The sequence below is a fragment of the Mustela lutreola genome, chromosome 18 (assembly GCF_030435805.1).
Source record: "Mustela lutreola isolate mMusLut2 chromosome 18, mMusLut2.pri, whole genome shotgun sequence".
NCBI classification, from domain to species: Eukaryota; Metazoa; Chordata; class Mammalia; order Carnivora; family Mustelidae; genus Mustela; species Mustela lutreola.
This window is the reverse complement of record NC_081307.1, coordinates 3,848,059-3,862,196: the sequence shown is the minus strand read 5'-3', so window position 1 is coordinate 3,862,196 and position 14,138 is coordinate 3,848,059. Positions and strand designations below refer to the sequence as shown.

Here is a 14,138-nt window from a genome sequence, read left to right as displayed (position 1 = left end):
TGTCCTTAAGACCTTAAAAAAAATAATGGAGTAGGGGCGCCTGGGCGGCTCAGTGGGTTAAGCCTCTGCCTTCAGCTCCAGTCATGATCTCAGGGTCCTGGGACCGAGCCCCGAATCAGGCTCTCTGCTCAGCGGGGGGCCTGCTTCTCTCTCTCTCTCTGCCTGCCTCTCTGCCTACTCATGATCTCTCTCTCTCACTCTGTCATATAAATAAATAAAATCTTTAAATAAAAAAAAATAATAATGGAGTAACATTACGGAAGCTTTGATTAAACAGAACTTCCTACAATCTAGCAATTGCACTAGTAGGTGTTTACCCAAAGAATACAAAAATAATAATTCAAAGGGATACATGCACCCCAGTGTTTAGCAGCATTATTTACAATAGCCAAATTATGGAAGAGCCCTGGTGTCCACTGACTGATGAATGGATAAAGAAGATGTGGCATGTATATATAGTGGAATATTATTGAGCCATCAGAAAGAATGATATCTTGCCATTTGCAATGAATGGATGGAGCCAGAGTATTATACTGAGTGAAATAAGTCAGAGAAAGGATCTCTGACCCTAGAATTTCACTCACACTTGGAATTTAAGAAACAAAACAAGAAAAGGGGGAAAAAAAGAAAGGCAAAGAAAGAAACAGAATCTTAATTAAGGAGAACAAAGTGATGGTTACCAGAGGAGAGGTGGGGGGGGGGAAACGGGTGAATTAGGTGACCGGGATTCAGGAGTGCCCTTGTGATGAGCACTTGTATGGAAGTGTTGATTCACTGTATTGTACACCAGGAACTTCTATTACCCTATATGTTAACTAACTAAAATTTAAATAAAAACTTTAAAAAAATCAAAACAATTCAAAATTAGATACAGAAATTATTAAAATTTATAATATGAACTAGCATAAATGATGCTTTCTGGATATAAACATTACCGTTTGTCGACAGATTGGACAACTGATTGCCCCAAGCCATGAACCGTATCGCCAGTATGCAATAATGCAGGTACCTAATGAGAGGGAAAAAAAAACATTAATACTGATGTTTTAAATTTCAAGGCCCAGGGACGCCTGGGTGGCTCAGTTGGTTAAGCAGCTGCCTTCGGCTCAGGTCATGATCCCAGCGTCCTGGGATCGAGTCCCACATCGGGCTCCTTGCTCCGCAGGGAGCCTGCTTCTCCCTCTGACTCTGCCTTCCACTCTGTCTGCCTGTGCTCGCTCTCACTCTCTCTCTCTTACAAATAAATAAATAAAATCTTAAAAAAAAAAAAAAAATTTCAAGGCCCATAAATCCTCATAAAGTTTCAAATATTTGAAATATTTTTATAGTATCATCTTATTTTAAAATATTTTTTATTTCATCCAACCAACTCTTTAGGCAAATTTATAATAATTCCCAGCCACTGAAAATATTTTTATTTAAACTACTAGTTAAGATATAGACATTTTTATATAATCCAAAGCAACCATATATTAACTGCTTCAATGCTGAGCCTTAATAGAAATATTGCATTTCCTATGTAGAATAAGTAAACATCATTGCAAATATAACAACAAACAAATCACAGTATAAGTAAGTTTTCTGTTCCAAATTTGGTATATATGTTACAAAAACACTACTTCTATTTTTTTAAGAATTTAGAAAGCCAAGTTACAGTGGCATCAATAGTAATTAAGAACCATAGGATACAAAGATTACATGCTGTTTGACCTAATAAAGTTTATAATCCAGTTCAATAATTGAACCAACTTTTGTAGTGGATGAATTTGATTTTTCTGCTAGAAGGTGTTCATGAGCAGCAGAACAGCTTTAAGGTAGAGTTTATAGGCCTCAAAAAGTAGCAGGTAAGCTAAATGCAGAAGCACTAAAGTTCAGGTCACTAACAAATGAAAAAGAAATATTTTATTTTTTAAAGATTTTATTTATTTATTTGACAGAGAGAATGAGCACAAGCAGGGAGGGCGAGAGGGAGAAGCAGGCTCCCTGCTGAGCAGGGAGCTCAACATTACACTCGACCCCAGGACCCTGGGATCATGACCTGAGCCACCCAAGTATCCCAAGAGGGAATATTTTAAAACACTGTCCAGGGACATCTGGGTGGCTCAGTGGGTTAAGCCTCTGCCTTCGGCTCAAGTCATGATCTCAGCGTCCTGGGATCAAGTTCCACATTGGGCTCTCTGCTTGGCAGAACCTGCTTCCCTCTCTCTCTCTTTGCCTGCCTCTCTGCCTACTTGTGATCTCTGTCTGTCAAATAAATAAAGAAAGAAATCTTTAAAACAAAACAAAACAAAACAAAACACTGTCTGATGTTTGAGGGGTCAATTCATTTCTTCTCTGCAGAACACCTATTTCTCAAACAATCCAGGTCCCTCAGTGAATCTGAATTAAGTGCTTCCAGCCTCTAGGATCTTATCTGTTTTCTTACTCTTGTCTTAGCAACCTAGCTTAGCCCTCCTGAATTCCTTATTCTGATTCTTCCAGATCAAATTAATGTCCAGAATTTAGAATGAGTGATGACAGTCAAACTGAGAAGACCAAGATGACACAGTGAAATCAATGAGGAGATAGTTAAATCGCAAACCGTTTACTATTAACTTTAAGTACAAAGGGAACATAGGGAGGGAGAACTCTGGGATGCAGCAGAGAGTAATCTGTACGTGAGAAAGGATCTGAACTGAACTTTGTAGGTTAGGTAAGATTTAGATACAGAAAACAGAAAGGAGCATGCTCCCAGTATTATGAATAGAAAGGAGCAAATGCCAGAAGTAGAAATAAATGACATCTGAGGAGAACAGTGAGCAAACCAAGGAGCTAAGCAAAGGCTATCCACATTGGACATTACAGTGACTATGGGGAAACAGAGGTATGATGATTTAAAAGATGAATTTAAAAGCCAAACAAGGGGTGCCTGGGTGGCTCAGTGGGTTAAAGCCTCTGCCTTCGGCTCAGGTCATGATCCCAGGGTCTTGGGATCGAGCCCCACATCAGGCTCTCTGCTCAGCAGGGGGCCTGCTTCCCTTCCTCTCTCTCTGCCTGCCTCTCTGCCTACCTGTGATCTCTATCAGATAAATAAATGAAATCTTTAAAAATAAATAAATAAATAAATAAATAAATAAAAGCCAAACAATATCTGGTATCTTTTCCTACTCTCAAAGTGCTGTTAGATAATATTTATTAATCTGAACAACCTTATTTCACACATAAACTATATGAAAACAAAACTTCTAAACCTTTTTAGTATTATTAACATCCGTAGTGATGCCTCAGCTCTATCTACTACTTGTTCACTCCAAAATTCAATGTGTCTTGACATATATTCACTTATTTAATTCCACATCTCTTTCCTACAAATTGGAGTACGGTGTCCTTGCTTTGTAAATTATGTACGGCCACTAACTGCACAGAAAAACTACGGTCCAACAAATCAAATGCTCCAGTTCACACACATCGGCTATGATACTGCTCAAGGTTTTCCCTTTTCTTCAACTTTCCCCCCCTTTATAAAAAGAGACATCCACCTAAATAAGATGGTGGGAGAAGAAGACTCATTGACTTTAATCTGGGTCATAATCTCCCAGAGTCTGTTTATTTGTAAAATGGGAATAACACTTCCTAAGACTGCTGAAGAATTCAGTGAAACAGTGTGGGTTACAAATGTAAGTGAGATCAAGTCTGTTGTTGCTATTTTTCTTAGCTCACTGTAAAGGAGAAGAACTGTAATTCCATATATAGGAACTAAACTAAGGTGCCTTTTATGTATAAGTAGTATCAATATACTTGAACTACTATTCAAAGAAACACATTTGTTTCTTGAGCAGCTGAATGACTAGTTTTCTAAATCTTTGAACCTAGAGACAGTATATGAAGTATCTAACAAGTACAGCAGGCTATCAGAAGCAATCTACCCAATTACCTCAGACCCAGAAACCAAGAATACAATACTGCCATCTTTTATCCACTCAGTGAATTACCTAAGCCTGGGTTGGCAAATGGAGTTCATCTAGCCTGCCAAACCTCATTGATTCTTAACACATGCCTCGAGTACTGTGTTAAAGGATGGCTGAAGCTGTATCCAGACTCAGAAAGCATGTCCAATTGATTAAGAATATCTACCAGAGGTTTGAGAAGGGGGAAAGTATCTGCTTTCTCTGATGGCCATTTAATTCTATCTGGTATTTCATGATTTTGCAGCTCATTAGCATTCCCAACAGACCAAGACAGATATTGAAATGAGTGTTTTATAACTTGTTAGCTATCTTAGGGAAAAACCTTAGGGAAGAGGAGGAAATTAATGGATGATGCAATAATGATACTGGTTGGTGTTTACTAAAGGAGCACAGGTAGGGAAAACCCTGCCGTGCATGATATGGATTTCAAATTATTTATGTCACCCCCAAAGTGTAAAATAATAGCACTATATACCTAGTAATTCCATATAAACTCACACAACAAAGGCGAAAAACAAACTTAAAGGATCATTGTATGCTACACTTTAAACTGTCTTAAAATGGAAAATGGGTACATTTTGGGAGCGATTAGAACCCTATCTAGAACACATCACTGCAACAGAAAGAAATAATACAAATAAAACAACAGATTTAGTGAATGGATAAATATAAGTAGAGAGTAGTCGTAGAAGCTACTAATCACATAGCAGAACTGACCACAGGGTCTGAAGTTAGGCCTACATTTAAAATCTGGCTTTCTCCTAGCAGCTGGGTTACTTTTTGTAGAATTTCTTAACTCAGCTGCAGTTCCCTCATATGTGGGACTCAAGGAGATGAAGTATGTTAAGTGCCCAGCACAGAGTAGGCATGCAATAAACTGATTCGCTCAAACTCATATGACCGTAGTAAGAACTGACTATACAGTATCTCATTCTTTATGACGTCTTTCTGGAGGGTCAGGAAAAACACCCCAGAGGTAGAAAGGACCCCGTACTGATACTAAGCCAAGTGTGCAATCTATGTTCCCTTCCTGTCCTACTGTATGCTGTACATTCAACATTCTCTCTAAACAACCCGTTGAGGTCATGACAAAAAAACCCGGCTAATAACTTTTGTGCTGATGCAGGGTAAATAGGAGGGAAGAGGGCTAAAGGGAAGGTCATGGGCAGGGTCCTTAACAGAACTTCCCTGCCTTGGGAAGGATGAATAATAAATGAGACTACCAAAAAGTGATAAACCATGAAGGATTTAGTGTATTCCTCTTGGTATTCATATACTTGAATTACCATTCAAAGAAACACATCTCTGTTTATTGAGAAGTTGAACAACTCGTGCTTTTTAATCGTTGAGCTCACAGACACTAAATGAAAGTGGCTAACAAGTACAGCAGGATATCAGAAGACACCTACCCCATTCATGTAATACAAAATGTGACAAAATTAAAAATCCAGCCCATGTAAACATATGGGTCTTGGTCTAAAAGATTCACTTTCCCCCAATATAGCATTGTTTGCTTACCACAGAAAAGATGTCCACAGTTTGTTTCCACAGGGAAGGAGGCTTGGTGTAAACAGATTGGACAGTACATGTCAGTGTAGAACTGCTGTCGAGCAGCAGCAGGGGCATCCTGATGAGAAAATACGTTTTCATGATTATACATGATTATCTCTAGGAGTACCATCATACCCAAGAACACAGCCAGAGCGCATAAGCCTCATCCAATCTTAGATGTGCAGTAAAGTCTTATAAGTTTGATAAAGTTATGAGGCTGTATCATTGTTTTATTTAAGCTGCATGGTCTCTCTACCTTCCTTCCTGAACATGACATAAAGACAAAAACCTGTATTAACTCCGGAGTTTCTCTTTCACTCTGTTGGAATGAGTAAGTTATTCTGAGAAACACAAGGCTGAGCTAATGCAAAAGCTCAAGAAATGTCCAACTCTTTCCCAAGTATTAGCTTTTAATCATTTTTTAACTTAAATAAAATTAATTAACATATAGTGTATTATTAATTTCAGAGGTAGAGGTCAGTGACTCATCAGACTTCTATAACACCCAGTGCCCATGACATCGTATGCCCTCCTTAATGTCCATCACCATGTTACCCCATCCTTCCCAACCCCACCTCCCTGCTTTAACCATTTTTAGCATCTTTTCATTCATACGTTCCTGACAAGTGTTGCATGTGTGCTGTACCTCACAAGGGTCCAAAATTAAACTTTCAAAGAAGAATACTGGTCATTTTGGAAGAAGGAAAATTTAATATATTGGTAACTTGGGCTTAATCATTCACATGGTCAGATTAATAGAATTTAATGTTTCTCAGTTATGTCACTGTTGTGATTGTACAGGAATGTAGAGTAGAATCACTACTGTAAGAAGCAGTAGTGATCAAAGAACCCACCAGAAGTAAGTGATATGAGGATAAGGACATTATCTATAGGATTCACTGTAGTGGCCCAGGAACTAGAAAAGTATCTAGCAGTAGTGTGTAATATGTATCTTTTAAAAGACATATAAAAAAAGATTTTTATCACATCTAGCACAACTCTTATAAATAAACTAGCCAGCATTAAAAACATCAAATTACCAAATTTGCCAAATATGAACTATTCATTGTAAACTGAATCAAAGATTTTTGTCACCTAAAACTAAGAACGTTTAACTAAAACTTCTTCCTTAAATTAGTCCTAAAATACTACAATAGTTTATAAGCCACTGTGACACGTTGATGTTACTGTCTTTTAAATCATTTTTAATGGTGCAAAAAAGGAAAGCATACAGCTCTTAATGTCTCTCCTCTATCTTTTGTCTTCATTATTATTATTTGGAAATTAACTAAAACAAAACAAAAACCAAAACCAATTACCGTTTGCTGTCCAACAGAACTTCATGCAGTAATGGAAGCTTTACCTGCGGGTACTGAGTACTTGAAAGGTGACTAGTTTAACAAAAAAGTACTGAATTTTAAATTTAATTTTAGTGAATTTAATTAAATAGCTACATATGGGTAGTGGCTACCATATAGGACAGTGCAAAAAGGGCTAAGTCACTAGCTTTGTTCTAACTAGAACTAAATGCCATGTCCAAGGAAGGTGTGGGGGAGGTGAACTGCACAGTGGCGCAAAGGCATCTGGAAGATGCCACTCGGTGTGGAACTTCTGGATAGCCAGATCCATTCATGTAACTCCAGCAGGAATTTAAGTCCATCTTAGTGATCTAACATGTTAGATGGGAATGATACTTACTGACTTACTGACCATGTTTGCAGCTTAAATAAAACAGTTGTATGTGCAAACACTCTGTAAATTACAAAACACTATCCCAGCATGAATTATTACTAACAGCAGCTCTGGAACAGAGTACTACTAACATGCTTATAACTACTTCTGCATCAGTGAATTTAAGTTTTATGAAGGCAGGAATTCTTATTTGTTTATTAGCTCACAGCTGAATCCTTAATGCCTAGAACAGTGTCTGGCATACGGTAGATGTTTAATAAATATCTGGTGAATGAATAAATTGTGAAACACTCTTTGGAATTAAATTTTGATTGGTGAGTAGGAAATCAATTTTTATTTTGTGACATTAGCTATTTTGGCATGAAGATGTACAATATTCTACTCACTCCAACCTTCATGAAATATATTACATTTCTGGCTCTTAGAGTCCGTCTGGTGAAAAGCACAGAAGGAAAAGAAAAGTTTTCTTCTTTGCCTAATTAGTTTTGCTAACTTTGACCATGGAAGAAAAAGAAGAGGGAAAAAAAGCCACCCCTTGTAGTCATCTCTTTGTAGCTTTCCAGGCAATATGTAGGTCATCGGGTAAAAAAAATAGTTTTTCTACTACATTTTATTAAAGGCAATTAGACGGTGGTTATTTCCTCACAAATAACAGGAAAACTGCTGTTTTTAAAGCAAGTTAAACACACACACACACACACACCCATGAAAATATGAGTAGGTAAGACTAGTCATTTACCTAATTTGAAAATATACAATAATAGGAATAGTTTAAATAACAAAGCAGGAAATCAGTTCATGTTTCCAAAAAGTTATTTGCTCTTTCATCACAACTTCATATGCAAGGGGAATAATAACGTTACTCCTTATATAAATGCACATATCCATGTGACAACAGTACCTGTTCTGTTTGAAGTTGCTCCCGAAGTACCCTTACTAACTCTTGGTTTTCTGGGTGAATGTTCTGATGTGCATTTCTGTTGAGTAAAATATAGTAAGTTTGAATATAAAATATTGTTAGATGAATCAGTTTTCTTTTTGTAAGATTTTTTTTACACCTTTATTTATTTACTTTTCATTTAGTTTAAATCCTTAAAGGGTACAGCATCACACGGACTCTGTGGCTTTAGCAGGAAGGTTGCTTTGGAATTTGGCACAAACCATGCCACTGTTTCCATGAGAACAAGCTCCTTTTCCCCAGACTACTCTGGTTTTGTTTGGTTGGCCACCAGGAGTCACTGTGTTGTTCCTTGCTTATTATACACAGAAGCACACCTCTTGCCTAGATAGAATTGTTTCATCTTAAGCATAAACACCTTCTATTTGAAGAACTATGTGCTCCCCATGACTCCGAAGACCCAGCTTATAGCAAAAATGGCCTTGGACCACAGCCCTCTAGATATGCTTTGGCATTTTAGATGTCCTGTTCCTAGCAGGCCTCCTTAGGCTCCAAGATGGCAGCAAAAGAAGATTTTTTTTTTTTTTTAAGTAATCTCTACATCCAACGTGGGTCAGGACCCCGAGATTAAGAGTCACATGGTCTACTGACTAAGCCAGCCAGGCACCCCAAATCAGTTTTCTTTATGGGTCTAAGTTTCAACCAAGAACTACTAGTAACTTCATAAATACAAATGATGGCATATAATTGTCTCCAATTCCAGGACTGAACATTCCAGGTTACTCTGTGAGGAATTCTAGGATCACTGAGTATGGGCTGATTTCAGGTTCAACTGGCAAATGATGAAATCCAGAGGCCTAGAACCTTGTATTTGATTTGATGTAACTGCAGGCTTACAAATCATATGAAGAATAACTAATACATATATTTCTTCTGTAAAATTCCTTCCAAAAAAAGCAACTATATAATTATATTATTATGCATTTGAACATTTATCCATATCTAATTAGATCTTTCCACCTATAAGTGGAGGAGTGTAGCAGAAAATAACACTGTATCATATAGAAAAGCCCAAACCTAACATACCACTAATATCTTAACATTAAAATGCAAACAGAGACTCAAAGACAAGAATTTAGAGGCTGAAATAAAGGATGAGATAAGACATGTGGGTGACTGGAAATCAGAACTCGTGGTTAGGCTGGTAGGGTGAGGGTGAAGATCTCCATCTGATTCACAGCTTAATTCCATTTGGCCACCCAGGTGCCCTTAAACTTAAACATTTTTTAAAAGATTTTATTTATTTGAAAGAGAGAAAGAATGAGGGAGAGAGCTCACGAGTGGGGGGAGGGTCAGAGGGAGAAGCAGACTCCCCAGTGAGCAGACAGACAGATGTAGGACATGAAGTGGGACTCAATCTTGGGACTCCAGGATCATGACCTGGGCTTAAACAACTGAGCCATACACGCTCTAAATATTAACACTTTTAAGAGCAATATTTTAAGTTCACAAAATCCCAGCATTACTCTATTATATAAGAGCCTTTATCCTCCAGGTGAGCTAATAGTCAACAGTGATAAAAGCTCTAAATCAGGGCCACTCGAGGGGCTCAGTCAGTTGGGCTTCTGACTTTTGATTTTGGTTCCAGTCATGATCTCAGGGTCATGGGATCGAGCCTCATGTCCGGCTCTGTTCAGCGGGAAGTCTGCTTGAGGTTCTCTCACTCCCTCTCCCCTCCCCCCACCAAGATGAATGGATAAATCTTTAAAACTAAACAACAAAACACACACAAAAACAAAACAAAAAACACCCCCCTCTACATCAATATCCTAATGAGACAGGGAGAAAATTTTAAAATACATTTTATTATTATTCAACTTTTAGTAAAAAATTCAAATTTTAGGTAAAAAGCTGACAAAACATGACCATTAGTTCTGACAGAACATTAAAAAAAAAAAAAGTCAAATATCTAATCAGAAACTAAACATAAGGGTACCTGGGTGGCTCAGTCAGTTAAGTGTCCGCCTTTGGCTCAGATCATGATCCCAGGGTCCTGGATTAAGCCCCACATACTGCTTCCTGCTCAGTGGAGGAAAAGAGCCTGCTTCTCCCTCTCCCTCTGCTCCTCTCCCGCCTCAAATAACACAACACAACATAACACAACATAATATAACATAACATAAACCATGAATGTAATAAAGCTACTTGAACTGTTTAAAATATCTTAAATTTTGGTAGATTATTTTATTTTTTTAAAAGATTTTATTTATTTATTTGACACAGAGAGAGAGATCATAACTAGGCAGAAAGGCAGGCAGAGAGAGAAAGAAGGAGAATCAGGCTCCCCACAGAGCAAGGAGCCCGATGTGGGGCTCAATCCCAGGACCCTAAGATCATGACCTGAACCGAAGGCAGATGCTCAACCAGTAATCAGCTACCCAGGCACCCCAGATTATTTATTTTAAATAGGACCTTCTCGTGACTGAGTAAACACCTCCAGAAGAAAGCTACTCTCTGGTGGAAATAATCGATCAGGGAACAGCACATGAACCGTCTCATTTGAGTACCAGTACACACCTAACTAAACAACATTTCTCTATGACACTTGAAAACCATTCCCTTTTCATTGGAAAAAGATAGTTACTATTTTTCAGAGTGTAGGTATAAACCATGTAACTGGAAGGTCTTTCTTTTGGTTTCTTTCCATAAAGGAGAAGGTAAAAGACTGTAAAATCTGGTAGTAGAATGTTAGAAAAGTCAAAGTATAGTCAGAGAACAAGAACAAACAAGAACAAACAGAGATGCTTGACATGGCCTGTAGCTCGGAAGTTAAGTGTGATTAGCAACTATGAGCACAGAACCAAAAATCTAGAAGATAATGGGATAATTAAGACAGACTGAAAGCTAGATTAGACAGTCTTCAAAATATGATTATCTAGGGGCGCCTGGGTGCTTCAGCTGGTTAAGCAGCTGCATTCCACTCAGGTCATGAACCTAGAGTCCTGAGATCAAGTCCCACAGCAGGCTCCCTGCTCAGGGAGGAGCCTGCCTCTCCCTCTGCCCGCCACTCTCACTTGTGCGCTCTCTCTCTCTCTCTCTTTCAAAGAAATTTTTAAAATCTTAAAAAAAAAAAAAAAAAATCCCCTGGTGGACCAGGGCGTTGGGCATCTGCCTTCAGCTCAGGTCATGATCCTACAGTCCTAGGATCGAGCCCCACATTGGGCTTCCTGCTTCTCTCTCCCTTTGCTGCTCCCCCTGCTTGTGCTCCCTTTCTCTCTTGGTCATATAAATAAGTAAAATCTTTAAAAAAGAAAAATATGACTCTTGGTTTCTACTTATGTAACGATCTCAGGGTTATGCAATCAAGCCCCGTGTCAAGCTCTGCACTCGGGGGAGTCTGCTTGAGATTCTATCTCTCCCTCTCCCCTAACTCATGTTCTCACTCTCTAAAATAAATAAATAAATCTTTTAAAAAATGTGATCATCTCAGCTATGAGAAATGACACTAAGTAGGTCTAAATAAAGTAAGATGCCAGGAAAACAGTGGCTCTAATACAGAAACAAAGTACATGATTTACTAATGATTAATGGTCCTTCGTTATTCTTCGAAAGGAGAAACCAAAATTAACCAGTTAAGTTATGTGGCCCTGGAAAGAAGCCAGGAAGCTCTAATACGAAGAAGGAAATGATGCCCAAACCCTGGGTCAAGAAACAAAGTCTGAATCAAAGTTTACAAATGCACAAGTCTGTGGTTTATACGTTAAACTGCTTTACCAAACCCTTTGGACTGGCTTTTGATATGTCAACAAATGGTAACTATTCACAACAGCTTAAGACAAAGAAATTTATTATAACTATAATATATTGCTGAAGGAAATTAAAGAAGACACACAAAAAATGGAAAGACATCTTGTGTTCACAGACTGAAGGCAATATTTCTAAGATATAGGTTATCAGCTGATTTTTCACAGACATTTTGCTGGCCAAAAATAATTGGTATGATATATTCAAACTCCTAAAGTAAAAGCCTTTAACCAAGAATACTTTATCTGCTAGAGTTGTCATTCAGAATTGAAGGAGATATAAAAAGTTTCTCAGATAAACAAAAGTTAAAGTTAAGGCTAAACCAGCCTTACAAGAAATGTTAATTGACTTCTTTAAGCAGGAAAGAGAATGTCAAAACTATAAGCAACAAAATTATGAAAGGAAAAAATTTCACTGGTAAAGCAATCATACAATAAAGGCAGTACATCATTCATTCATAAAATTAGTATGAAGGTTAAAATACAAAAGTAGTAAAATCAACCATATCTATAGAAACTAGTTGAGATACACACACACGCACAAAAGAGAACATATCAATCTTGATCTCAGGGTCATGAGTTCAAGCCCCCATGTTACGTGCAGAGCTAACTTAAAAAAAAAAAAGACATACATAAAATACATATAAAATATGACATCATGTACATAAAACATGCAGGGGAAGGAGCAAAAATGTATTGCTTTTACAATGTGCTTGAACTTAAGCACCTTCAACTTAACCAGTATATACAGACAGCTAAATATATGTAGGACGTTATATATGAATCTCATGGTAACCACAAACCAAAAGCCCATAATAGATACAAAAAACATAAGGAGAACAGAATCCAAGCAAACACTTAAAAAAAAATCCTCAAATTACAAGGTAAGAGAGCAAAAGAAAGGATAAGAGAAGAACAAAAACCACCAGAGAACAGCTGACAAAATGTCAGTAACTACAAACTTATCAATAATCACTTTTTATTTTTATTATTTTTTTTCACCATTTTAAGCGTAGTCTTTACTGCCTATCACCTATTTTACTCATCCTCTAAACAACTTCCCCTCTGGTAACCACCATGAGTTTGTTCTTTATAATTAAGGCTCTGTTTCTTGGTTTATCTTTCTCACTTTTTTTTCCCTTTGCTCATCTGCTTTGTTTTAAATTCCATATATGAGTGACATCATAAGGTATTTGTCTTCCTCCAACTATTTCACTTAGCATTACACTCTGTAGCTCTATCCATATTGCTGTAAATGACAAGATTTCATTCCTTTTTTTATGGCTGAATAATATACCATTGTATATGTATACCACATCTTCTTTATTCATCTATCAGTGAACACCTGGGCTGCTTCTAGACTTTGGCTACCATAAATAATGCTGCAGTAAACACAGGGGTACATGTATCCTGTTCATTAGTGGTTTTGTATTATTTTGGGTAAATACCCAGTAGAGTGATTACTGAATCACTCTATTTTAAATTTTTTGAGGAACCTCCATACTGCTTCCACAGCAGCTGCACCAGTTTCCATTCCCATCAACAGTGCACAAGGGTTCCATTTTCTCCACATCCTTGCCAGCACTTGTTGTTTCGTGTGTTTTTGATTTTAGCCATTTCGACAGCTCTGAGGTGGTATCTCATCAATTTTCATTTGCATTTCCTTGATGATGAGTGATGTTGAGCATCTTTTCATGTGTTGTTGGCCATCCAGATGTCTTCTTAGGAAAAACATCTATTCACTCCCTCTGCCCATTTTTAAAAATGTATTATTTGGGTATTTTGGTACTGAGTTGTAGAAGTTCTTCATATATTTTGGATACTAGCCTCTCACTGGATATATCATTTCCAAGCATCTTCTCCCATTCAGTAGGTTGTCTTTCTGTTTTGTTGCCTGTTTCCTTTGTTGTGCAGAAGCCTTTTATTTTGAGGTTGTCCCAACAGATTATTTTTGTTATTATTTCCCTTACTTCAAGAAACAAATTTAGAAAAATGTTACTATGGCTGATGTCCAAGAAATCACTACCTATGCTCTCTTCTGGAATTTTTATGGTTTCAGGTCTCAAATTCAGGTCTTTAATTCATTTTGAATTTATTTTTGTGTGTGGTGACAGAAAGTGGTCCATTTTCATTCTTTTGCATGCAGCTGTACAGATTTATCAACACCATTATTAAAGAAACTATCTTTATATATTCTTGCCTCCTTTGTTGAAGATTGGCCATGTGGGGCGCCTGGGTGGCTCAGTG

At 37.5% G+C, this 14,138-nt stretch overlaps 1 protein-coding gene across 9 annotated transcripts in view; it reads right to left on the bottom strand.

Moving 5' to 3' along the window:
- Positions 1-14,138, bottom strand: part of RNF170 (ring finger protein 170) — a 40,216-nt gene that overhangs the window by 11,705 nt on the left and 14,373 nt on the right. For all 9 annotated transcript variants that reach the window (XM_059156059.1, XM_059156062.1, XM_059156066.1 and 6 more), the window contains 3 exons: positions 8,092-8,167; positions 5,466-5,574; positions 936-1,009 (listed from right to left, as the gene is read on the bottom strand). In XM_059156059.1, the coding sequence (XP_059012042.1) occupies positions 936-1,009; positions 5,466-5,574; positions 8,092-8,167 (259 nt within the window). The remainder of the gene's footprint in view (positions 1-935; positions 1,010-5,465; positions 5,575-8,091; positions 8,168-14,138) is intronic.